At 39.4% G+C, this 25910-nt stretch overlaps 3 protein-coding genes across 13 annotated transcripts in view; 1 reads left to right on the top strand and 2 right to left on the bottom strand.

Annotated features, from left to right (window-relative positions):
* tjp1b (tight junction protein 1b) overlaps nucleotides 1-5672 on the top strand; it is a 52144-nt gene extending 46472 nt beyond the window's left edge. For 5 of the 11 annotated variants that reach the window (XM_065957110.1, XM_065957108.1, XM_065957111.1 and 2 more), the window contains 7 exons: nucleotides 143-234; nucleotides 670-885; nucleotides 1007-1143; nucleotides 1392-1863; nucleotides 1989-2206; nucleotides 2750-2935; nucleotides 3907-5672. In XM_065957110.1, coding sequence (XP_065813182.1) covers nucleotides 143-234; nucleotides 670-885; nucleotides 1007-1143; nucleotides 1392-1863; nucleotides 1989-2206; nucleotides 2750-2935; nucleotides 3907-4001 — 1416 coding nt within the window. In that variant the 3' untranslated portion in view covers nucleotides 4002-5672. The remainder of the gene's footprint in view (nucleotides 1-142; nucleotides 235-669; nucleotides 886-1006; nucleotides 1144-1391; nucleotides 1864-1988; nucleotides 2207-2749; nucleotides 2936-3906) is intronic. The other 6 variants (XM_020658188.3, XM_029282350.2, XM_020658129.3 and 3 more) reach the window with 3 other exon arrangements.
* Nucleotides 5673-7549: 1877 nt separating this feature from the next.
* zgc:101540 (hsFATP2a_ACSVL_like domain-containing protein) lies at nucleotides 7550-16577 on the bottom strand. Its single transcript, XM_020660108.3, has 10 exons — nucleotides 15951-16577; nucleotides 13862-14071; nucleotides 13450-13608; nucleotides 13207-13331; nucleotides 12929-13123; nucleotides 12223-12313; nucleotides 11694-11892; nucleotides 10986-11083; nucleotides 10718-10848; nucleotides 7550-9277 (listed from the first exon to the last, which is right to left on the bottom strand). The coding sequence occupies exons 1-10, from the start codon at nucleotides 16426-16428 to the stop codon at nucleotides 9101-9103; spliced, it is 1863 nt and encodes a 620-aa protein (XP_020515764.2). The 5' UTR covers nucleotides 16429-16577; the 3' UTR covers nucleotides 7550-9100.
* A 1518-nt stretch (nucleotides 16578-18095) lies between these two features.
* LOC110004594 (long-chain fatty acid transport protein 2) lies at nucleotides 18096-25046 on the bottom strand. The gene is made up of 10 exons (XM_020660118.3): nucleotides 24541-25046; nucleotides 22917-23126; nucleotides 22688-22843; nucleotides 21899-22023; nucleotides 21612-21806; nucleotides 21432-21522; nucleotides 20902-21100; nucleotides 20704-20801; nucleotides 19124-19254; nucleotides 18096-19044 (listed from the first exon to the last, which is right to left on the bottom strand). The coding sequence occupies exons 1-10, from the start codon at nucleotides 24998-25000 to the stop codon at nucleotides 18868-18870; spliced, it is 1842 nt and encodes a 613-aa protein (XP_020515774.2). The 5' UTR covers nucleotides 25001-25046; the 3' UTR covers nucleotides 18096-18867.
* Between the last annotated feature and the right edge of the window lie 864 nt (nucleotides 25047-25910).

The following is a 25910-nucleotide window of genomic DNA, read 5'->3' as shown; positions in this document are numbered from 1 at the left end:
TTTCTTTTTTTTTAAGTGATTGTTTGGCCTGTGAGCTGTGTTGCATGGTACTAGATATCCATGTGCATGCAATCCACTCATGTGAACCCAAATCTAGATAGAATGCAAGATGCACTAATAAACCCGTCTCTTTGCTCTTCAGCCTGCAGATGTTCCTAAGCCTGTGAGTGCACCTGGCCCAGTGCTCAAGGCCAATTCCCTAAGCAACCTGGAACAGGAGAAGTCCTCCTATAGGTATGTAGTCCACGTCACAGCAACACCGGGTGCAGTCTTGGTGGGTGAAGGACAACTCGGTGATCCTTGAAAAAGGCATCTTGGATTGAATTTAATTGTTGTTGCAGCTCCACCTAGTGGACACAAGTCCTTTTGCTGCAGGCCTGGCTCTGACGTTGTGAGAAGACTTGTTGGCAGATGTTAGGTTTCTCTGACAAGTTCCTGTTCTGCATGTTAGCAGGATCATTAGAAGCCTCAGCGCAGCACCAGTCTGATTCTCACCTTGTCTTGAAAGTCCAGATTGTTTTCAAACATACTTACTAGTAAATATGATTTAAAAATAAACAAGATCTTCAAAAGCATAATTGATCAAAACAATGTCCAATTGTTTTCTGTCCTGCCTGTTTGAATCTCTGCAGCGCTTTAACATGTTTGTTTTTTATGCCTCCTCTGCAGGGCTCCTGAGCCACAGAAGCCCCACCCTAAACCCCTGGATGACCCAGTGCGTTCAAACCACTATGACCCTGATGAGGATGAGGAGTACTACAGGAAACAGTTGTCCTACTTTGATCGCCGCAGTTTCGACAGCAAGGCCATGAGCCAACCCCCGCCTGGCATCAACCGCTTCCATGATCTGCCCAAACCAGCTCAACTGTCCTACCCGTACAACAGGTACAACAACACAACTCCTCCCCGCAGCATTGGCTTGAGTACAGCATTGCTCTTTAACCACAACAGCTCAAGTATCCTACTTGTTTGAATGACATGCGTTGTTTGTGTGCACCTACTGCAGGGTTGAGTCCGTAGAGAAGGTGAGTCCAGTCGAGAAGAGGTATGAACCTCTGCCCCAAATCAGCCCATCTGCACAGTACGGGCCCCCCGTGTCCGCCATTCCACCCAACACACTGCCCAAGCTCAGCCCCGGTGATGGTAAGTAGCAACACTCTACCTTTCTCATTCTCAAACTTCATGAACATTCGTTGGAGTGTGTCTTTAAAGTCTTTAAAACACATTTTTCATAATTGATCAAGAACTGAAAACTCAAAGATGTTCAGTTCATTGTCACAATAAATAACCAAAACTACCTTTGTGTTATCCTTTTTGTCATGAAGTGAACACTGAGGATTAAGGTGGTTGACAAATATGAAGTCATTGTTCCCTCCTTTATATATTCCCAGTGAACTCCATACCTGAGCCGTTGACCTCACCCAATCCTAAACCTGAGCTGGCAGCCCTCAGGCCGCCCAGCAGGGACGAACCAACACCAGGGGGCTACTTGCCCCCAAGGGGACCCCTCGATAAACCTCCAGTCAACGGCACTGATACAGCACCCCCAAAGACGCTGGGCGCTCCAGCTCCAACCAGCTACAACCGCTACGTCCCCAAGCCGTACACAAGCTCAGCCCGGCCTTTTGAGCGCAAGTTTGAGAGCCCCAAGTTCAACCACAACCTGCTGCCCAACGACACGCAGGTGAAGACAGACCTCCTCGGTAAGCCCAGCGTGGTGAGCAACAGCGGGGGGAAACCTCAGCTTTCCCCTCAGCCCTTGGATCATGACAGCGGCCTGGACACCTTCACTCGAACCATGGACAATAGGTCCAAATACCAGCACAATAACATCAACGCCATCCCCAAGGCCATCCCTGTGAGGTAAGAAACTCTGTCTGCAGGGTCATAATGAGATCCTTCCCCCCCTCCCCCCCGTGTCCTCTGCTCTGCTTTATTCTCTGCCAACGCTTTGTTAACTGATGACTAATGATGCCTCGGTCCCGCAGCCCCAGCACGCTGGACGATGACGAGGAGGATGAAGGACACACTGTGGTGGCCACCGCCCGGGGGATCTTCAACAGTAACGGAGGTGTCCTGAGCTCCATCGAGACGGGCGTCAGCATCATAATCCCCCAGGGTGCTATCCCGGAGAGCGTGGAGCAGGAGATTTACTTCAAGGTGTGCCGGGACAACAGCATCCTGCCCCCCCTCGACAAGGAGAAAGGTCCGGCCCTGACTTTCTTTATATACTTAATACCTCAAAGAGAGAAAATGGTCTATAAAAACAGGAGTGTGTTCAAATTTAGACAAAAAGTAACGGCAAAAATACATCTGTGATTTTTGTCTTCTAAAAGCTAATGTACAAGTCAAACTCAGTTGTTGTTTTTTGTGTTTGTACTTATCATCAGTGTTCAAACATATTCAAACAGAGAATATCAAAGCTGTTAGTTGAGATAACAGGTAGATGAATAAGAGATTTATTTACAGGTGTGGCAGCGGTCACACCTTAGAAATCCCCCCTCTAATAAAAAAAAACATCTATGTCAACAGTCTCATTGAGGGGGGATTTTTTTATTTGAAGTTAATATCAACCCTCCAGTGGAGTGCAGTAAACATGGCAACTCAGTTAGGAGGTCTCCTTCACTGTTTAAGTCTGGCAGTCGACTTCATTCTGCCTCCTGATTGGCTGACGGATAATCCTGTGTGCTGATTAACCTCCAGACGTTTTAATTTGTCGAATTTAAATCCTGTTTTTGCATTCGTGCAGGAGAAACGCTGCTAAGTCCGCTGGTGATGTGTGGCCCTCACGGACTCAAGTTCCTGAAGCCGGTGGAGCTGCGCTTACCTCACTGTGCGTCTATGACCCCTGATGGTTGGTCTTTTGCTCTAAAATCCTCCGACTCCTCGTCGGGTACGCTGTCCTCTCTCTGTCCTTTGGGGTCTGTGGGCTTTGGTGAGAGGAGAGTGTTTTGGTGTCTGAATCATTTGAGTCAGCTCATCAGTCTCCATATTCCCCCCGTTTCTTCTTCATGCATGTGTTCTTTTCATGCTTTAACTGAGCTGTGCAGCTGGATTTGTTCAAATATTGGGCTTTTACAAAAGAAAAACAAAGCGACTGCGGCTCAAACATTCAGACAATCGGCTAACTGATTGTCAAACACAGAAAAAAAAAAACTTTTTTCTGTAATTAATTGTCTTTTTCTGAAAAAACGTTGGCATCCTTTGTCCCCAATTATTGCTGCTTCTGTTTTTCCTGAGATAATGAACTGAATAAATGAGGGTTGTGACTGTTAGTTTGACAAAATATATTTTAAGATCTCTTTTTAGCATTTTCTGACCTTTTATGGGGGAATAGATTACTTGATACAAATAAATACCATAAAGGAATAAAATCAACTTCCAGGTTTAATGGCCTTTAATATTGCTTATATTTTCAATTATTTATTTTCAACAGCATCATCGTTTTATAAAAGCACATCGTTTATTCTCAGTACTAAACTATTTCTTCTTTTTTAAAACTCTTCTTTATGAATGGATTTAAAAAGTCCGACCATTTCCTGCTTCTTCTGTCATTGCACTGTGATCAGTACTTTGATTTATGAAGTGAACCTGTGACATGAGGCGACATTTTAAAGTGTGCTTAACAAACATGCTGATGTCATGCATGATGGATAATTATGGCACTTTGATTTTATTATTTTCCTTTCCTAACCTTTCATTGGATTGGCATACATACTAATGCTAGAACTTACTGTACGTTATGACTCATTAAATCAGGGATCCATTTAATTAGTAATTAAAACCTTAAATCATGAGATGTAATTCAATGTTTTCTAAACGAGACCTTGATGTGTCCACTGTGTTTCTGCTTCTTTAAAGAGAACGATGTTCCAGCAGCTCACATCATGTCTCTCTTTCCTGTAGGTGATCCCAAAACCTGGCAGAACAAATCTCTCCCTGGAGACCCAAACTACCTGGTGGGTGCAAACTGTGTGTCAGTGCTCATTGACCATTTCTGAAGAGGGCAACAGCTGGCCTGTTACTGAATGTGATACGCAGGGGGGGGCCCCTCAGTCGCCCCTGGCGTGCTCCCTCCACTGGGCGAGGTGCACAATGCTCGATGAAGTATGAACTTGATACTCTCACGTTGTTTACTGTGCCCAAAAATCTACTAATAATTAAAAAAGAAGAAAAACAAATCACACAAACACACACAAAAGGAGAGTCAGAGGAGTCCAGCATCCCCAAGGCTGCACTCTTGTTTTTTCTTTTTCTTTTTTTTGGTGCTTTCAAGGCTTGCAAAAAATAAAGATTTAAACAAGTTATTTAAACAAAGGAACTGAAGTTGGAATGCATGACCAGTGCCACAGACTGAATACTCTCATTTTGACATTTTTAAGCTCATTTTATAAAAGGTCAGAGCATTGTGAGGACAAAGTAGAATTTTAAAACTTCTTTAATATTGCAATGGGATTTTTGCGTACTGTAAAAAAAAAAAAAAGAGATAAATAAAAAATGAGACTCACAAACGACAAAGTTGGTATATGCAAAACTTGAGTTTGTGAGTTGTGTGGTCATGCGTTTCACTCATGAAGGACGTGCTGAGGCTCATGAAGGAAGACGTTAAGATGAAAAATAAGATGAATAACGAAGGTTAAGTATTAATGAGGCCACCGTTTGTTCTGGCGGGGCTCTCTCTTTAAAACTGAAGTTTTTGTAGCAATGTTTTACTGTAGATAAATATACTGACTTGATTTTACAAACTCCTGCTGTCTAGAGATCTATGCATGTGCTATGACTCAGGTCCAGAAGCCTGCTACTACTAAGTTCAACACATGAAAATCCCATCGTACACTGCAAGCAGTGATGCCTTATCTGCATATTAACTTTTCAGTGAAACTTTAAAAACATCGGATCCTTCAGTTCTAGCGATCACTACGGATGAAAATGTCGTCTCTGCATTTTTCTCATAAACGGTGAACTCGGATTTAGCACACGAGAATAATCGAGGCTGATGAAAAGGTATGCTTTCTTTTAACTGCTATGCATATGAAGTCTGAGGAAATACAAAAAAGCTAGAAGATGTTTAAAAATGTGGCTGTACATATTGCTAGTTTATGGCCTTGGTTCTCTGTAAATGACCTTTTGTACATCTTTGTTATTTTGTATAAAAGAGAAAATGTTTGTTTAAAAAAGAGAAAGCGGTTACATTGGTTATGTTTGTATTCTGGTTATACCCCTGAGCCTTGGAACTGACATAAGCAGTAATAAGTCCGACTTTTCTACCAACGTATACACACACACTACTTAAGGCATTTTTACTTAAGGTCAGACAACTTTTTATTCTTATTTACAAACTAGAGAAGTGCTTGGTTTAAATAATTTTAAAAGATGTAATTGAGGGGGTCTGCTGTGAAGAGTGGGCCCTTCCTTTATTTGTGATACTGGATGCTGTATTGTGTGCCCTGAAATGTATTTTTGTACTAATAGACAATTTATTATGGCACATCAGTACTATTTTCTTTTGATATGATAACACTGCTTCAACCCAACACTAGTTTACTTTCCTGTGTGGCTGGCATTCTTTTTATTTATTTGATTTGTTTTCTTTGGTTCAACTGTGTATCTTTCCTTTGCAACACATTTCTAAGTATACCACTGTATTAATAAATAAATTCATTTTTAAAGTAGCTGCTGCTTGGCCCAGTGTGTTGTGTTGAGCTAAACCTCCAGATGTTTTGCGTATCGACACACCCAGACATCAGCTCAAAGAATTCACTCGTGGGTTTCAGAAGTTGGCGATTGTATCGTCAGAAAGCTTGATTTACATTTTCAGTCTTCCACAGCTGCTTCCCAATCTATCCCACATGGAAAAAGTGAGCTGTCGGCGGGATTATTCTGCACACACAAACGTTAAATCAGGGCAGGCAGTTTTCATTTAAAGGTTTGCATCCTGTGTTCGATTACAGAAACTTTACTCCATGCTCTGTTGACGTGAAGTTCCTGCTGTCCTTTTTCTTAATCTGACTTTGTATTTGTTCCCTTTCTGTACTGAATCTTAATTAAGCTCCTCTTATTAAATACAGAGAGCCTCTTTTCACACGTTTCACATCATGCACTCGATGGCTAAATTGTAAGATAGAGCCAACTAAACTAAAGTGAACCATTACATCAGTCCTGCAATAAGTCCTCAGTGCTTGAGTTCAGTTTGTGATGAAACAGTTTGAGAAACTTGTTGATTCAACTTTGTATTCATTTGGGAGACTGATGTTTGCAGTGGGCCAATCGTAATGGATTCGTCGCATGGACAAAATAATACACGTCAAAAAATAGGAAAACACCAAAAACTGCCAACTCTATGCAGTAAAACACTTCAAACTGAAAATGCTACCTTCCTGGAATGTAGGATTTATTACACAATGGGTTTGTTTGTTTGGACCTTAATTTTCTGCAACAGCTATTCTTCCTGGTGTCAGCATTAAAAAGATACAATACACAGTCTTGAGATAAGATGTGTTATGAATTGGTGCTATCCAAATAAAAATGTATTGATTAATATTCACATTATTCCTTACAGGGAACAAGCATTTCACAACATCACACCTGAAGAAAATCAAAAAATATAAACTGACTGAAGGTGTTACTGACTCTAGTTGTATGAAGCTTCTCTGCTCTAAATAATTTGTGTCTGAAGGTTTTTTCAACAAGCAGAAGGTCTGTTACCTGCTTTAAAACTCTTAAAAATAACATCCACACCTTCTTCCCCAGAATCATTTAATCCTAATAAATGGGGTTTTATTTAGTGCGTTTTAACAACATACAAGATGTCCCTCCTGTGGGCCCGAGGTTTGAAGTTTTGTATCATACCTTTCTTTCATTTTGGTCCAAGACTGGTTTGAAACTAGTGCAGAAGTCATAATTTACCACCGACACCCGGTAAACTGAGCAACAACAGAGAACATTTCCAAGCACAATGTTTTTAGCCCTTCACTACATCATTTATACGGTGAAGTCAAAATGTTCAACATAAATTTTTTTTTAGTTTTTATGTGAAGCACTCTCCCACTTGGTTTCCTGAAGAAGCTTTTCCTGACTTTGACATGTGTGTTTCATGTGGTCAAGCTGGTGACAGTCTGAGTATCACTTCATGTCAAAGGCTGTGTTGGTCAATCTCTCATTGATTGTTTCCACGGTCATTCCCCCCACCAGAGCTAGAAAGGGTCTTTGTTTGCAAATGGGACTACGTGAGAACAAACATGGAGCTTTCTACATGAACAACAGGGCACAATGTGGGCAGCATACCCAAAAGACCCAAGAAGTGATGGCCGACTGTTTTACATAACATCAGAGCAAAAGTTCACTGATACACCAACTAATTGTTGTACAATGTGACAGAACTATCTAGAGAGCTAAAGATAATTACCCGAGTCATCCACATTTGTATTAAAGTCTGACTGCACTGTCAATATGAAGAGAAAGAAAAAGGTCAAACGAAATTTTGCCTTTTCATAAAAAAATATTGAAATTCAACTGTGTACCTGTCCAATCATAAAATAAGAGTCAAAGGGAAAAAGAAACCAGAGTGTATTTATTAAAACTACAACAGAGGCAGTACATGATGCAATGTTTCACAGTAAGTCTGTTCCTGAGAGTAGTTCAATGTTACAAATGTTCCCAAACAGATGTTTGTTTTTAATCTATTTGTAGGCATCAATCACCTTTGCTCTTATTTTGACAGTCAAAGGGTTTGAAGTGATGGGTGAGGATTTCAATTACATGCTTAATTCTATTTAGAACAATCTAATCAGAATACTTACAATATGAAATCTAATTCATAACAAAAGTCTTCAAAAGGGTTAGCAGAATGTGGCAAAACTAACTGTGAGATTTTATCAATGATGGCCACAGTAAACATTTATTTTAAGATATTTCTTAATTAAATCCTATAGGAGGGTTTTGTTGTATGGAAGCCCGAAGCGGACATGCATCGATACATTTTATTTAACTTAACTTCATTTTCCTGTGATGACCTGTACATTTCAGTTGTTTTCTCGAGATCTTAACTTCATTAACTTGTTTTCACAGAGTAAAAATGCTGGAATCCCGTGAATCATGAATTTCAGCCTTTTCAAGAAGTTCACTTGTTATTATGAGAAAAAAATAAATAATGTGATCCCAGATTTTTGAATGAATTCATAGCTTCATTATGCATTGTCATTAAGTACATGTGAGAAAACATTTAATATTATGACTCATCCGTCCTGAAATAAACACAAAATATCACTGTATGCAGACGACTTCACTCTATATATAAGAGATCCAGAATATGTAATCACATTTATAGAGTAAAACTGAAAATTCTGTAATAAATTCGGTATACGATTCATTTCAACACATTTTCCGCTCGCCTCTTATGAATGACACAAACAAAACACATATTTCCTTTTCACTGTGCTTTTAAAAAGCTTGGACATAAATATTCAGATCATCTATTTAAAGAAAAGTAAATCCCTCTCAAAGATCATATAAAACGGGATATTATTATAAATGATTAACTCTACCAATGGAATGAAAAGAAATAGAATCCCATCTTGAAACTTAGTTTCTATTTATTAAACATTGTGGATGATTTTGAAATGAGATCCAATATAAAACTGAGAATTAATAATAAGTAGTAAAACTTTTTGAAATGCATTAATCCATTTGGGAAACATGTTTTTACTCCATCTGTGAAATTTTCCCTTAAACAAATACCTGGAATTAAACCATTAAAGAAAAAATATATATATAAAATAATATGGATAAGGTTTCTAGACTTGGTTTTCATTATTATATTATTTGGAATACTTGTCCTGCCGGTGATTTGTTTGTCTTAACCTGTTAGTGTGTTAGTCTTTACTCTTGTTATTAGCAGGGCGTAGGGCTGTAGAGGGAATGGACAGTAAATATGAGGACACTCGGACACACTGCATTGTGTCGTGGTGAATGCTTACCAACTGGTGCTGTTATATCTCACTCTCATCAGAAACACAAGATAAAAAAATAGTTCCTTGAATGAGCTGCTACTTTGAAAACGAGTGATCCCTCTTGTGAAACAAGACTGGCTTTGAGTTCTGTGTTAGAGTTTTATTTCTCTTGAAGCGATTGCTCTGTAGATCTCCTCAGTCATGGGAACATACATCTTTTTCTCAGGATCTAAAAAGTATAAAGGATCTTTGATGTGATCTGGGTTGAATCCCTCCTCCACCAGCTTCACTTTCTTCATCTTGAACGTCCCCGTCATCTCCAGACATGGCTAGGAAACAGATTGTGAATATCAGAAACATGTTGGGCCAAATTTGGTTTTAAAAGAGCAACAAACAAAGAAACAACATGCCTCCAGCACTAAGCTAGACATCACACAACCAGATCAGTTTCTTCATCTTTGTCCTTCTGTGTTTTTTCAACATGTATGCACCTACTTGTAGACAGCTGACTTAATTTTTAAGCCACAGAGAACCCACCATGACCTTTTGTTAACTTGTAACACAATGACAAGTCAGTCCCATGCAGTGAGGGCAAGAGAGAAGAAGATAACATAACAGCAAACCATCGACAGCAAACACCTTGTAATTAATCATCAAAATATGTCTTAATATCCAGGAGATATCAGTGTGACTGTAAGGTTCTTCAACAAAATAGCATGAATCAGAATAACTCCCTTGTGAGTGTATATTTCCTATCACCAGTCAATTTTCAGTTCTCCATTTGAGAAAACAAAGTGTCGTCACTCAGAGATAATCTTCACAGATCCATGTGAATTTGTCAGGATGTGAGATCACGGTGACCCTGGCCTTTGACCAACATTTCTTATCAGTTTAACTATTTGTCAAAGTTGAATTTGTGCAACATGTGAAGAAATATCCTCAGGGCATTTCTGACATATGGTATTCATGTGAATGGGACAAAAGTCAACAAAAACAAATGGTTTTAAACCACTTTTTGGAATGATAATCTAAAGATGAATAACTAAACCAAATCATTATTTTTACCCAAAAGTGCAGAGAAGTTGCGAGATATTGTTGAGCCCTGAGTAAGTTCTGCTTTTTTGAGCTTGTCCCAAGCTGCGAACAACCCCAAGTAACCTCCAGTAAGTTGGTATTGTCGCTTGTGTCGTCTGTGAGGTAAAGTCCAGGGCACATTTTTTAAGTCCTAGTTTCTGTTCTCAGAACTTGAATGCTGAAATCACATGATATTACTGAAGGAACATCAGATGAACATCATGTTTTGATCAGCTCAGAGATTGTCTTTTCTTGAAGGGAGGAAAATAAGTTTATAAAAAGTGGGAATTACACACCAGAGTACAGAAAATGGTGAATTGGTGCCTCCCTGAAAAACATGAATTTCTTCTTTAAGTTTGTTCTTTAAAGTCCTGGCTCAAGCTCTCCAGTAGCTTGGTCTTGGATATACGTTAACAATCTGGCACCTGGTCGCAACATTTTTATAAAGGCCAATCCTCACACTCCACCATGTTATTGGGAGTGCAAACCACTGCTGAAAGGTGGTCGTAAAAGTAACTCCTTTGAACATTTATAAAGTAATTTCAATCTCAATCAACTACTCAGGTCTTAGACTATAAGACTTTAACCTGAACTAACCACAGTGTTGAATAAATCTAAGGGATACATTTGAGAGTAAGTCACAATTAAGTGCTACAAGGCTGCATGTGGAAAAATAAACCTGAGTTTCCTCTTACCTGGATCCTGATGAATCGAGGTCTTGCATAAGCCGGGAGGTAGGTGATGACCTGTTTGTAAATGTCTGAAGAGTCAAAATCCTCTCCTTCTTTCAAAGTGAGAGCTGCCATGCCAATCCGACCCTCATGACCTTAGCAGACAATTAATTAAAAAATATGAATAATGAAAAAAAACAAAGGAACAAGTATGCACTCCTCTTTCATAACACAAGAGCTGTAAAAAAGGGTTGACATTGAGCAGTAATATATTTGACATCAGTGTCTTTACCTTCAACTTGAACCCCATACACATTTGCCTCCAGGATGCAATGAGCCAGTGTAAGAATATCTGCAACTTCTGATGTGGCGACATTCTCTCCTTTCCACCTGCACAATGCAACACGTCATCCCCTGTAACTTATTGGCAACTTCACAACCTAAAGTATAGTAGTATTTAGTCCAAAATTACAGAGACAAAGATTAAAGATCAACACTAACATCAACCTGAAGCAAATGATTTAAGGACCAACAAGAATCACTAGTAACACTGGAACTCTAATTGATATGGTATTGACCAATAAACTTGATCGGATAACAAAAACTTATTGTCTGTCTGACCATAATAATAAAACAGGAAACAGATAAAAAGCGGTCTTCAATATTTTGGTAACAGTAATCCAGACCCGAACACGTTTTAGGAAAATCATTTATAAACAGACTAAATAGCAAAGGGCCAAGAATTGACCCTTGGGGAACACCCATTTTGTTATCTGAAAGAGATGATTTTTCTTGGTCAATTATCAGAAACTACTCTATTCTGAAAATATGCCTCAAACCAATCAACTGTTTTCTTGATTGAATGATGATAACTTAAATAGTTGCCATGGTTGACAGTGTCAAGTGCCTTATTTTAAGTCAAGAAACACTTCTCAAAAGGCATACCAACAATAAAGAGAATGCTGTATATTTTCAATGAAAAAACTTTGTCCCGGCTTACCTGAAAGTGTCACCAACACGATCCTGAAAGTACACAAAGTTGTCGTGATCAAACCGAAGTAAATCTCCGGTGTTGAAGTACAGGTCGCCTTTTTTCAACACGTCACGAAGCCTCTTTTTCTCAGTCTGCTGCTTGTTTCCAGCGTAGCCAACAAAAGGAGACCTTTGAGTGACCTTTCCAACTAACAGTCCCGTCTCACCTGAGAAAAAGAGAAATAAGAGGAGATGCCTTAGACGTGCTCTTTGTATTAACTAAACCAACAAAAACGAATTAAACTGAATTCAAATTAGAATAATTATGATTATACAAGTTAAAATTTAAATGTACGATACATAAACCATAAAAATGCAGGAGCAAAATTTCACAGCTAGCTTTTACTTTATCGATTTTATACCAGACAAATTATCAACTTGTTAATACTCTTGTTTGATGTTGTCGATTAATAGTTTTAGCACTTTAAACAATAAAAAAAACTTGTGTAAATTAAAGGCAATAAACAGTTATGTTTCCACCTGTAATATTGTCTCACCTCTGGCTGCTTGGATGCACAGACCCTCAGAGTTCCTCACAGGCTCCTCCTTCGCAATATCAAACTTGATTAAAGTGTAGGGGAAGAAAAACTACAAAGAAAACAGAAAAAATCCATTAATTGGCAAGGTTTTTGTTTGTCAATACTTAACATACCACAGTTCACAAAATGTAGCTTTGCTAGTTTAACAAAGCTCAGCGCTTACAGCCATGCTAGCAGCTCTGTCAGGCTTTTAGTTGGACACAGTATTGCTTTAGAAGAAGATATACTTTATTAACCCTGCAAGGGGAAATTACATTTTAAACCTTGTTGTTGAACATGCTACACACCCATAGGCTGAAATATTAGCTAAATGCTAATGTCAGCTTGCTAACATGCTGATGAAGTGTTTACCATGACCTAATTGGTGGTGCTGTAGTACCTTACATAATCTCCAACATATTTTAATTTTTTCCTTGAAGGAACATAAACGCTGGTACCAAATTTCAACGTTATCAGTCCAAAGGTTGTTGAGACATTTCTCTAAAAAGCTCAAATGTGAAACAATAAATGGTGCCAGAAGAAAAGTCAGAGTATCACTGAAGTCAGTAGGATTCATTCCATAAAATAAGAGAATCTGTTTAAAACATCGTAATGATTCATTCAACACAGTAGTTAATGTATAAAAGATTGGTTAGTCTGGACTGACTTATGTGCTGGAACTCACCCTGTGGACAAAATTGACTCTTCCCACAGCACCGATCTTGGAAGTGTAATTGATGAAGCCGATGTTTCCCTCTGTGGCTGCGTACAGCTCTTTGACTTTGATGTCACCGAAGCGATTTAGAAAATCTGACCACACGTCTGTGCGAACTCCATTTCCGATGGCGATCCTTACACTATGGTTTTTGTCACTGTCTTTCTGCAAGCAGACACACAAAGCTCAATATACTCTAACATTACAAAACCTTCATTCAACAAAAAGTTGGTTGGGACTCCTTCTACCTGGGGTGTGTTGCAGAGATAGCGCATTGTTTCCCCGATGTACTGCATCACCGTCACATTATACTTCCTGCAGTCGTCCCAGAACTGAGAGGCCGAGAACTTTCTCCTCAGAAAAATGGTCAAACCTGCAAACAAGCATCATTCGACAGAGCATTTCTCTTAGTGCATACTGTAACATCACCTTCATCAGTTCCCTAACTAGATATGTTTTGTTTTATGCTCATGAGAGAGGTAAATTATTACCTCTCTCAATGCCTCCGACCATCCCGATGAGGAAGCCTGCACTGTGGTAGAGAGGCAGGTTGATGTAGAAGACGTCCTCCGCTGTGACTCCACACACTGCCTGCAGGAAGGAGGCAGCCCAGATCCTCTCATGGGTGACAACAGCTGCCTTAGGCAAACCTTATGAAAGCAAAAAGAATAATAACTCATCCCGAATGTGGTAAACAAAGAAGGAGCCATCTCTCAAAATGTTAAGTCGATTCGACACCTTAATAATACAGAATCGCCATCATAACGTAGGATTCATTTCAGTGTGTTGGGCTGCATTGGCGTTCATCAGCTGTCAGATTAAATGCTTGTACACATTAACTGAAACTTGGTGAAGGCTTGTGCTTTCTGTGTGTAGATCTGTCAGAGGAGTTACCAGGCGTACCTGTTGTTCCTGACGTGTAGATGTACAGAGCCGTGCTCCTGATGTTGATATTTGCCCTTAGGTCCCGGGACAGTGGCTGATCTGAAGCCTGGGAGATCTTGTCAGACAAAGCACTGATGCCGTCGATGCTGCAGGACTCAGACAGGAGGAACACACGGATCTCCTGCTCTTTCAGTGTCGGTAAAACCTCCTCCACAGCGTCCTGCAGCTCTGTAAACACATAGAAGCATTCAGCACATGCAGGTATGTCAGAGAGCACTGTTGCACAATGCAGCACACGTGGGCCTGTATCATGTTACAGCAGGGGAAAAGCACATGGCATTCCCAAATGTATGCTTTTCTTTGAAGAGACACTCCAATTCAAAAATGGGCGTTCTCAGAGTGAATGGTACCTTAAATGAGCTGATCAAATCTAGTTTGTTCCTGGGGGAACTTTCAGGTATATCAAGAGACTCCTGTCGTACTTTTTTTCTCATATATATTCTGTGTTTTCTACTTTCAATTACACTGCCGGGGTTTACTAACAGAGTCTGTTTGGAACCTACAGAGCAGTGTAGTAACTATTTTTTATTTCTTTTTCAAACCAGTGAAAATGTGACGGACTGAAACAAAAAAGAGTGATTCTGTTCTGGTTCACTTTTCAGCAATAAGGACCGAGTGATGATTCAATAGGACTCTTTTCTTTCCCTCTAATTATTTGAGATTAAATTTTGAATATTTGAGCATACATTTTAAATTTTAAACACAAAATAAAAATGTCTTTGTATTCAGTTAACATGAGTCACAGTTTGTATCCTGTATTGTGTCCATATATCCCCTCACTAGCACTGTGTGTAACAAATAAATCATTAACAGCCTCTAAATTGGGGTAAAAGTCTGAAAATGGCCGATTAGCTCTGTCCTCAGTTCTTCAGTAACTACTGAATGTAATCTTGGGTAATTTAATCTCCCACAGTAAAGGTTTGATTATCAATAAGGCACAATGAGAAAATGATCTGGTGATCAAAATACCTGTGGTTTAATATCAAAGTAAAGCAGAGCAGAACCTGAAGACAAATGCCTCGTATAAAACACTCTAGGTGTACATCCCTATGTTATAATCAATCAGTTAATGTAGTAGGTCCACTTGGTTACTGGCGCTCAAGACAAAGTCTAATGAAGCTGCCATGTGCAGGCTGCTGTTTGTTCTGTACCTGTAGGGTACAATAAAAAACACACAGAGTAAAGGGAGCAGGGGTCATTCAGAGCACAGCTTCAGGATTGCATCACAACAGCTCTGATAGCGTCACGTCACGTTCTTATCAAAACCTGCTTTGAATATAAAATGTAGATTCACAGAGCCATGATGTTCAAGATGAATGCATCCGTAGAGTAAATCTATGCATCAGTGGAAGAACTGATTAAATCATTTACTCAGAGTATTTATCTCAAATGAATCTCCATTTTAATGAATGAATGAAAACTATACTATAAATCAACTGATTTGGAAGCGCAATAGTTTCCTTTTGAAAGGAGGCAACTCAAGTTCAGTTTAAGAGCGAATACTTTGCCACACTTTAGGCTGCGTGACCTTGAAAACCTGAAAGAACCTCATAATCACAATCAGCTTTATAGGTGAAGAATGTGGATGCGCAGAAGAAATGCAATCCCTTGTTTTTCTGCGGCTCTCAATCTTCTTGCACTGACTCAACAACAAAGCTGAACAAACAAAAAGTAAACATGACCATAAAGAATACAAACAAAGTGTATGCATGATTTTTCTACACTACAGCGTTGAGCCTGTCAAGGGTATCTAATTAATAAAGTGACTAGTTAAAACTATAGTTATTAAAACTATTAATAGTTTTTTGGGGAGAAGCATTGCATCATGGGTTGTCTTACTGAAATTACAGTTTGTTCATTATTATTTTATCCTTTAAATTGTGCTTTTTCCTACAACTTCTTTTCATTACATATATAACAAAAAAAAAATCTGGACTTTAGACTTGTAAAAGCAACAGGCAGCGTGCTGGTGGAGGAAAGAGAGCAGAAGACCCCCCACTCTTCTTTTCTTACGCCCGTGTTTTTCACATGGCCGTGTGATAATTACCTGGAGAGGCGATGATGACTTTGGCCCCACAGCAGGAGAAACAGTGCAACAGAGACTTGGACCTGATGTTAAAGTTGAGCAAGGCAGCAGGGCAGCCCAGCTTGGCCAAACCGAGCCAAGTCCACACATAGCTGGGCTCGTTGGCCAGAAACAGAGCGACTGTGTCCCCCTCCTTCAGCCCTGCTTCAGCCTGCAGAGCTCTGGCCACCTTGTTGCTCTGTTTATCCACATCTCCATAGGAATACTGCAGACCCTCGAAGTGGAGGAAGATCTTATTGGGGTGCCTCTTCACTGCATCCAAGAAGCAGTCCACGACGCTGTAGAAAGGTTTGATCTTCTTGTATTTGACGAGTCTGACGCCGAGTTTGAGGCTCCTCAGGATGTACGTGGAGTCCTCGACAAAGTGAGGGAGAAGTGACTTGAGGAAGGCTAAGGACAGAATAGCCAGTCCGGCGAACACGGTGAACCAGATGTACATTTTGCAGAGCGCACTTTATTTTTTTACAGTCTATGAGCGCACTACGCGGAACTCATCTGTCCGTGCTTCTCTCACTCTCTCTCTCTCTCTCTCTCTCTGTGTGTGTGTGTGTGTGTGTGTGTGTGTGTGTGTGTGTGTGAGGAGAGGCAGAGGAGGGGGGAATAAAGCAGCTCACTGTGATTTGTGACAAAGTTCACCCACTTGGACCTGGGCGGTGCTCGGAGGAGACCACCCCTCCTTCATTCCCAGAATGTTTTCGAGTTGTCAGCTCGGGTGTTTCCTCCTGAACTGATTTAAAGATCATTTCCTCCTCATACATATTCATGTTTTTATCAGAGGCTAATAAAGTATCAAAATAAAAGAATTTAGCTATATTTCGAACTCACTCAATGTATATTTAGACTGATATTTTTACGCTTATTAGTCAAAATGGGCTACAGCAGGGAAATATTAACTAGCCTATGTTTGATGATTAATTTATATAGCCTACATATTATAGGCCTGCATATAGACTTTATTAATATGACGCCAGGTATTTTTCTGTGCATTTCCCCTGGAGATTATCCCAAATAATGTCAGACTTTGGCTGGAAATATTTTGCATTTTTAGCCTAAGTTTAGGGAATGTAGGCTACTGTGGAAAGTACAACTACATAAGTAAAAGTAGATTAAAACAGTCTGGGACAAATATTTGCTATCTAAATGTCATGGATTAAAAGTTAAACAGAGCATAGAATTAGAATAATCAAATTTATAGGCTAACCTACTTCAGAAATGTATTAAAAAAGGCTTCAGTAGGCAACCTGAGTGAAACTAAACCAAACAAACCAAACACACACACACCCAAACACACACACCCAAAGACACACACCCAAAGACACACACCTTCAGAAACCAGAAACGCGGGGAAAAGGGACACGTGTTTCTGAGTTGACCTCTGGGAGACTTGATGAAAGAAGGCTATAATCTTCCTGCAATAGCCCAAAAGATTTGACCTGACATCAGATTTCATATAGATCTTTCAAATCATTTTGCAGCTTAAATCAAATGATTCAAACACCTGAAGCCTTCATAAGTTCACTGTCACTGTCCCATAAAGAATGGGTTTAATGAGCTCGAGTCTAGCCTGATTTTTCAAATGTTGGCTGTTTAGTTGACTGTTTAGGATCAAAATTTGCCTTTAAATTAATAAGCTAAGCTATATCATAGTTAGTTGTGTTTATTAGACTTCTGTAACTGGATCACAATCATTTTCGCTTTGTTTTGCTCCAACATTTCACTTGTTAAACATAAAGCTGAGCAGTTTTCATATAACCCTCCTGTGCTGTATTTTTTTTCCATTCATTTCATTTGTTAGTATATGTTTAAAAAAGCACTACATAAAAGTTTGATCCAAAAAGGGAAGTCTTTTTTGAAACGTGAACTTTGTTGCACGTGTAATATATGAACCTGTTAGTGGTGCTGAATCAAGTCGGGGACTCGTCTGACTTCTTTCTCTGTCTGCACTAGACTGGCTTTATTCCATGAATCTACATTTAAACATAAGGGAAACTGCACAGGATGAGATGAGAATTTAAAAAAATGACACTGAACACCACAAGAAAGGCACATTCAGCTCACAGAAATGTGGGCAAGAAGTAGGGTATAAAAATAATTAGAAAACGTTGATTTAAAAATCCACAGATGAAGATTTATTGAAGGAACACAGAGTTCACATGTGTGCTTTTCAATTTTCAATCATTACATTTTCAACATAATGTGATAACAACTCATGCACACAGGAGTGATTTAAAATGCGAGATGTGGAGAAGTACAATTTTTCAGACTGATCTATTTAAAGCATTAGAATCATGTGTGCAGGGTTTCTATGTCCGTGGTGTCAGACGCTAATAAATGAGCAGCAACAGACAGAAAGTCGTGGTCTATGTGCACGCTGTTAACTGTCCATAAGAGAAAGCTCAACATCCGAGTAAACCTCAGTTCAAGAGACCTGCTTTGCAACAATTACACAAAAAAACCCATCATGAACACAAGGCAGAGATGTCAGTTCCCATAGTGACTAAAGCTTCCACAGACCAAATGCACTGAAGTTTAAACAGGTTCATGCACTCAACTTGAAAAACTTGATTTCTTGCTGTAAGTAAAAGTATCACTGAACCTGTGTGGTGTGTACATGTGGTGTGTACATTTTCATTAGTCAGTCTCATAATCAGGTCCAATGAGTTCAAACATGTTCTCAGGAGGAGAATAAGAGTCATCTAGGGAAATTTATGAAATTATTGCAGAAGCAGAAATACAACAAAAACCTTAAGAATAGATCACAACATTTGTTATAAACCACCTCTCAAATGTGCTAAAAACCACAGGTGGGTCATATACATATATTTTATAAAAAATTAAAAAAAATGTTTCACTTCATAGAAAAATAAAGAAAGTCGCTCTAAATTTTGATTTTCCCTGACATGACGGAATCAAACAAGTCCTGCGTTAGTGGGATGTAATCTTTGACTTCTTCATCCATAAAGTAGAGTGGAGCTGTTATTTGATTTGGGTTGAAACCATCCTGCACCAGCTTCATCTTCATGTGCTTGAACGTGCCTGTAACATCCAAAGTACTCTGCAAATCACAGCATAATGAATTAGTAAGAGGAGGGGGGGGGGGGGAGTCTGAGACAAACTGCTCTTGAATGATATACCTGAATCCTCATAAAACGGGGCCTGGCGTAGGTCGGGAGGAATTTTTTTACATGTTTAAAAACACCTGTGGAGTCAAAGTGCTTTCCATCACTTAAAGAAATGGCAGCCATCCCGACTCTCCCCTCCTGACCTGGAGAAAAGCCAATCAGAAAACTTTAGATCAGTGATGTCATATGTTATTGATAAAGAGATCAGGGATATGCGTTTTGACATGCTTGGAATTGCTCTCATCACATGAACTGCAACATTTGTTGTCAAGTCTGTTAAAATGACCCTGATGATGTCATGATGATGTCATCAGGGTCATTTGGGCTTAGGCTCAAATGTAAAACAAAAAACCTTAAAAAACTGTGGGCATAGAGGGAAGTACTGTTTTCCAAGAAGGAAAGGTATTTTAAGATGTTGCACTGAACTTAAAGCTTGTGGCCACAGAGAGAAGTTGACTTTTGATCTCTTGAGTTTATAGAAACAATAATATGTCTGTAAAGAGAGAGTGAAGTTGAATCAGTAATCTATATGTATCATGTCTCTGTATCAGGATGACTTCTGAGTGACAAAGTGGTCCAATAAGATAAGATAAGTGATCTGCACGGGGAAATGTCTGGTGTTCCATGAGCACAAACACAGTTTAAGTTGAATTTACAAAGAGAAGCCATTATAAATACTGAATCCTGATACGCATATTCGATAGAAAATGTGACCTTTATGGGCACTTTCAACATAAATAAAGAGCAGGACTTGGAACCTCTGGGAAAAGAGATGCGGCTGATACAAGAATTTATTTTGGTGTTTAAAAGCATTTTGTGGTTGATATTTTAGTTTTATTTTATTTTAGTTTCCAAACTGAGTTTGAGGCGATACCATGCTTCCACATCAGGTGCATTTCATCATCATGTATGCTTTTTTTTAACATTTTAAGGTCAAGGTTCACTTATCTGAACCTCTGCCATGTCTGCCTGGCTTCAACCACTTCTGACTGGCTCTTTACATAAACGGCGTCGATAAAGGGCCAATAACCCTGCAACACCTAGAAGAACTCTAGGGGCAGCTTCAGTTGTGGATACACCACTTTCTCAGCATAAATTAGACTTCTTAATAAAAGCAGTAGGGGTTCATATATGTATATATTTCAAAGGGAGTTGGTAAAGAAGTGGTAGATGTCCAGTTAAAGTATTTAAGGAATACAATTGATGCTTCTTTTTACTTGCTCTGGGCTCCAAAGAGAAACTAATTAAGAATAAAAAATAAATTCTCCTGAAAATCCATTAGAGTATGACAGAAATAAATAAAGAGGAAGGAAAAAATGTCATGCTAAATCTATTTATAACAATACTTTCATTTCATAGAATTATCAAAAGCTGTCTGAGTTTTATTCCACATTTCTTTTGAACTTACACTTGATCCTTTTATGAATGAAAGTTGCAGACAATTGTTTTGTTTTTTATTACACAAATCCAAAAATCCCAAGTCCCTTAGCACATACAGCTTTAGAACAATTTGACATTTTATTATTAAATTAGTGTACCTGCATTTAAAAAATGAAATAAAGAAAGTTCAAAAGACTTCAAAAGAAACGTACCTGGCACTTCAACTCCATACACGTTTGCCTCTTTAATGCACTCCATCATTGTGATGACGTCAGCAACCTCAGTTGTAGCCACGTTCTCTCCTTTCCATCTGTCACCAACACAACAACAACAACAACAAAACTGTAAAGCTGCATGCACTCTAGGATCAGCCTACATATTTGAAACATGTAAACCTGGGATGACTCCACCTGAAAGTGTCCCCAACTCGGTCCTGAAAGTAGATGAAATTGTCTTCATCAACACGAAGCAGGTCCCCGGTGTTAAAGTACATGTCTCCTGTCCTGAAGACGTTATGCAACCTCTTCTTCTCAGTCTGCTGCACGTCTCCTGCATAACCCATGAACGGCGTCTTCATTGTGATTTCAGAAACCAGAAGTCCAGGTTCACCTGAGGGCAGTTCATGGAGAAGAGGGAATCTTTAAAGTTGTTAAACATGCGTGCACTTTGGCAGCAGTTTGTCATTTCATGCTTTTTATGATGTATTGTCCTGCAGAGGCCAAAGATACACATTGCATACATCATTGCATTTTACAGCATTTGGAAAACATCCACTGGGTTCAATTTAACCTTGCAGTGGAGTTAAACATTTTATTGATGCACAGAATCAGTAAACATTATCAGTCCTGTTATATCCAACAAGTGTTGATTTGAGTGTGTTTTCATTTAAGTTCAGGACATGACCTCTGTGTCCTTACAAACTACAAACAGTAAGACACACCTCTGGAAGCCTCGACGCAGAAACCAGAAGAATCCCTCACCGGCTTGTCTTCATCTACGTCGTATTTGATCACAGCATACTTAAACAACAACTACGAGATGACAAACAGAGGAAAAAACATACTAATTAACAGTTTTTACAGCTTCAACCTCATAATGTGGAATCAACCTGGACTCTTACCCTGTGCATAAATGTGTCTCGCCCAACAGCTCCCATCTTGCCGCTGTAATTAACCGTGGAAATATTCCCTTCTGTTGCTCCATAAAACTCTCTAATTTCAACGTTTCCAAAGGTGCTAATGAAGTCCCTCCAAACATCGGGCCTCATCCCGTTGCCTATGGCGAGTCTCACTTTGTGGACTTTATCATTGGGTTTCTGTTGGGGAAGAAAAATGAAAAGAAAACATGGGGGGTGTTTTTGTTATTTTGACTTTTCCTATGTCCAGTGCTGTGACTTGCATTACATACCTTTGGTGTGTTACAGAGGTAACGCATGATTTCACCGATGTACTGTATGACTGTGACGTTATATTTTCTGCAGTCGTCCCAGAACTGCGATGAAGAAAATTTAGTCCTCAAAACCACCGTGATACCTGCACACGGCCAAGATGAAAATGAACATTCTTGTAGGACACGGTAGTTCAACATGTTCTCAAGACCCACACCAACGATGAAGTGACTCGAGGGCTAAATGTGACCTAATGTGGCTTATATAATGTGGCTAATCTGGACCATAGAGGTGAATTATTTTCTGAATATAAAATGAAATCAACTGAAATGAAACACACCGTGCTCCTCTTTAATTTTGGATTAACAATTTTTAACAAACAAAGTCCTTTGAACTGGGACTCATCACTTTTGAATTTTTTTTTAATGTAACTGCATTACCAGCAGTTGTCTCTTGTCTTCAGCAGGTTGTTTCTGGTTTTATTTTTTGTTATTATGAAGCTGCATATCCTTGAGATAAGCCTAACACATATTTGTAACCTACGTCATTTGTGCACCAATTTTCTTTAGCCGTCCTTGACAACCTGTCGGTACACTGAAGCTCTGGATATGAAAACAGCTTAAAATAGGGCCCAACAAATGCATCACTAACTACTGTTCAATTTTTGCTAGCTTAAAGTACAGTAGCCAGCTGCTTAGGGTATTTGAGGGTTCTTTTAATTAATGAACAAAGTAGTTTTTGGTGTAAAATCAATGGGCCTGTAGAAGGGTTTATTATATAGACAATAATATATCCTAATGTGTACTCACCCCGCTCAATGGCTCCAAAAGCTCCAATGATACCAGCAGTGTGATACAGAGGGAGGGTCGTATAGATCACATCGTTGGATTTCACTCCTGTCATATACTGCATAAAACTGTACATCCACATTTTGGTGTGAGTGACCATTGCTGCTTTAGGGAGACCTGTTGAAGAGCAGTCACAGTCTACTCACTGTTTCTTTTATTCTTTATACCCTGAACATTTAAAGTGGCTCACCTGTTGTCCCTGATGTGTAGATGTAGCCTGCTGCACTCCGCATGGTTACATGTGACCTTAAATCTTTCGGTAGAGGCTCCGAGGAGGCTTTGCTCATTTTGTCTTTGAAGCTCTTCACGTCTGCGATCCTGCATCTGTCTGCCAGGATGAAAACAGTGACCTGCTGCTCCAACAGACTGGGCAGGACCTCCTCCACGGCATCCTGTAACTCTGTAAATACAACCAAATAAACTTCTTCTCTGCAGCTTAAAGACTCAAATCATTCAGAGTAACAAATACTTCTCTTCAGGAGTAACTCAAAGAGTATCTTTACTTGTACTTGTTCACTTTCCACCACTGCCGCACACATGTCAAAATGTACCGAGGAAGATACTGTCCTTGACCTAAGCTTGCTGTATTTCTTCCTGGTACCAAATTCCCTTCCTTGTTTCTTGAAACAATGTTAAGATGATTCCACGTTTCCTCCTGATATATGATGACATTTGTGCTTTTCAGGCTGAAAAGAAATGACAAGCTTTCAGTGGAAAGCACCTTTTAACCCCTGCATTGTTTCTATTTAAACTGGAATATCTATTTTCTGCAGAAAAAGCTGAGTAACAGTTGAATTTAATATCAAAGAGTTGATGGAAATCCCTCCCAGTGTGACCCCCCCCTCATTCAAAACTGTTGAGTCCTTCTTCTTCCTGGTTGCCATCATCAGCCTGGACTGAAGTGTGACCTGAATGTCTTCTGAAAGCTCAGGAGAGAATTTAATTCCTGCAGCAGCAAGGCAAGTTCAACCTGCCAAATTTGAGAAATCAACAATGCGGCCCTTCTGCATCTCCATCGCTGAGTCTATCGCACTCATATCTTGTCTTGACTGTCACAACTGTGTAGGTAAGGGCAGACCTCAAAGTCTCATTTGCTCAAGATTGAGAAGGAGCAATCCTATTCCAAATACAAACCTTTTAAAACCCTACTTTCCTGCAGAAGTTTGCAGTACATCAGGACCCAAGTTTATAACAAGTTTCTTCTTGTTTTGGGTCGACTCATCAATAAGGCCCGGGACCCAAACAGACAGATCCTTATTTCTGTGATGCTCAAAAAGTTACTTTATTCCTTATTGTACAAATTACAGCAACACCAACACTACGCCAACAAACAACTTACTTACTTAGTCTTGCATATAGCACCCAAACATATTCTTAACTTTGCTCATTCCTTTGGTCACTATTCCCTGCTGCTCTTTCATATAAAGTTGAATTTTAAAAATATGTGGTAAGAGCTGCAGACAAGGCTCAGTATGGATCATGTGACTCACAGTAGGTGGTGCAATAAAGACCCGTCATAAGATCAAAGGAGCTCATAAAATAAGCATACAACTAGAATGTAAAATATGTTTTGAATGGTGACTGTAGCTGTTTGCAGATTTAATAAACAACAAACATAATCTTTTAGATTGACATGATAAAAATAACGATTATCATGTATTCACAATAAAGGGATACATGTTACATAGTGGCAGAATTATGTGAATTGGTTCCTATCTCGAGCAGATATAGCCAACCTAATATATCCTGCAGGAATCTGCTTTTCAGATTCAGCTTCAAGGATTGAGAACAAAATGTCCAAAAGAGGTCTTTACCTTCTGCAGCGACCAGAGTTTTGGCTCCGCTGCATTTGAAGCAGTGTAAAAAGGATTTGGCTCTGATGTTGCAGTTGAGCAACGCAGCGGGACATCCGAGCTTCAGCAAACCAAGAAACAGCCACAAGAACTGAGGCTCATTCCCCAGGAACAACGCGACAGTGTCTCCTCCTTTGACGCGTCCACTCTGCTGCAGGACTCTCGCAGCCCTGTTACTGAGTTCATCTGCGTCCAGGTAGGTAAACGTCTCGTCTTTATAACGCAGGTAGGGCTTGTGTGGATGCGCCTTCACAGTGTCTGCAAACTGGTCCGCTATGGTGTAATTTTTCTGCATGAATGTCAGGATACGTTTCTTGATTTTCCATCTTATGAGCACGTGTTGAACATCCTGGAAGAAGTAACTACGTTGAAATAGAAAGGCAAGAAACCCCACAGCTGCTAGAACTACCAAGGTAAACATGATCCCACATAAAGTAATCGGCCGTGTGGGGAGATATAGGGCATGTGACAGTTAAATACATTAGTGAGAAGAGGAGGACTGGAGTCACAGGAGGAGGAGCTCAGGCAGCGAACTTTGACTCAACAACTTCAAAATGAACACTACACGTTATCAAATAACAGAGAGACAGGAGGCTGTGCCAATCTAAGGCTAACAGACAATAACCCAGTCAGTTATTGATCGACCTGCCACATAGTTCCTCCACTCATGCGTTACAATGACAGGAAATGAAAAGAGGACACACAACATTATGGATATTGCTCTTTTCTGTTGATTTTTTTTTTTTAATTCTTTCACTAATGTACCCATTTTTAAATGGTTGTATCTTAAATTTGTAATCTACATTGGTTTATTTAATTTTGAATTGTCATATATGTATTTGAATGTATCCTCATTAAGTGTTATGTGGTTTTATTTGATCAATGTAGTTTATTTTAGATTCTGTTTGTTTACCTAGAGGCCCAATAGGGACAAGAGTAAGTCATTAGTTATAGCTCTATACTCTCTGTGCAGCCCGTCAGTTTAATGCTTTGTATTGAAGCTTTGTTAAATTGTATCGTCCATATTAAATGAATACATTTTAAACCTTTTAAATAGTGAATAAAGCAGCAAAATTGCTTGCTTTCTTGTATTACATTTACAAAAATGATTGACGTAATATTGTTTGCTGGCCAGCCCAAATGAAACGGCTGGGCCCCTGAAAGGCCCACACATGAGCCCTCCCCAGATGTCTTTTGATAATATCAACATGTGCACATTGAACCAGCAGCGTTAACGTTGATCTTTTGGTCAACATCTTCAACCTGGCTCCAATAAGCTTTTGGAGCTGACTGAAATAAGGTCTGTTTGAGGTCCTGGCATGGCACAGTTC

The sequence above is a fragment of the Labrus bergylta genome, chromosome 7 (genome assembly GCF_963930695.1).
Source record: "Labrus bergylta chromosome 7, fLabBer1.1, whole genome shotgun sequence".
In the NCBI taxonomy this organism is placed as follows: domain Eukaryota; kingdom Metazoa; phylum Chordata; class Actinopteri; order Labriformes; family Labridae; genus Labrus; species Labrus bergylta.
This window is presented reverse-complemented; position numbering and strand designations above follow the sequence as displayed.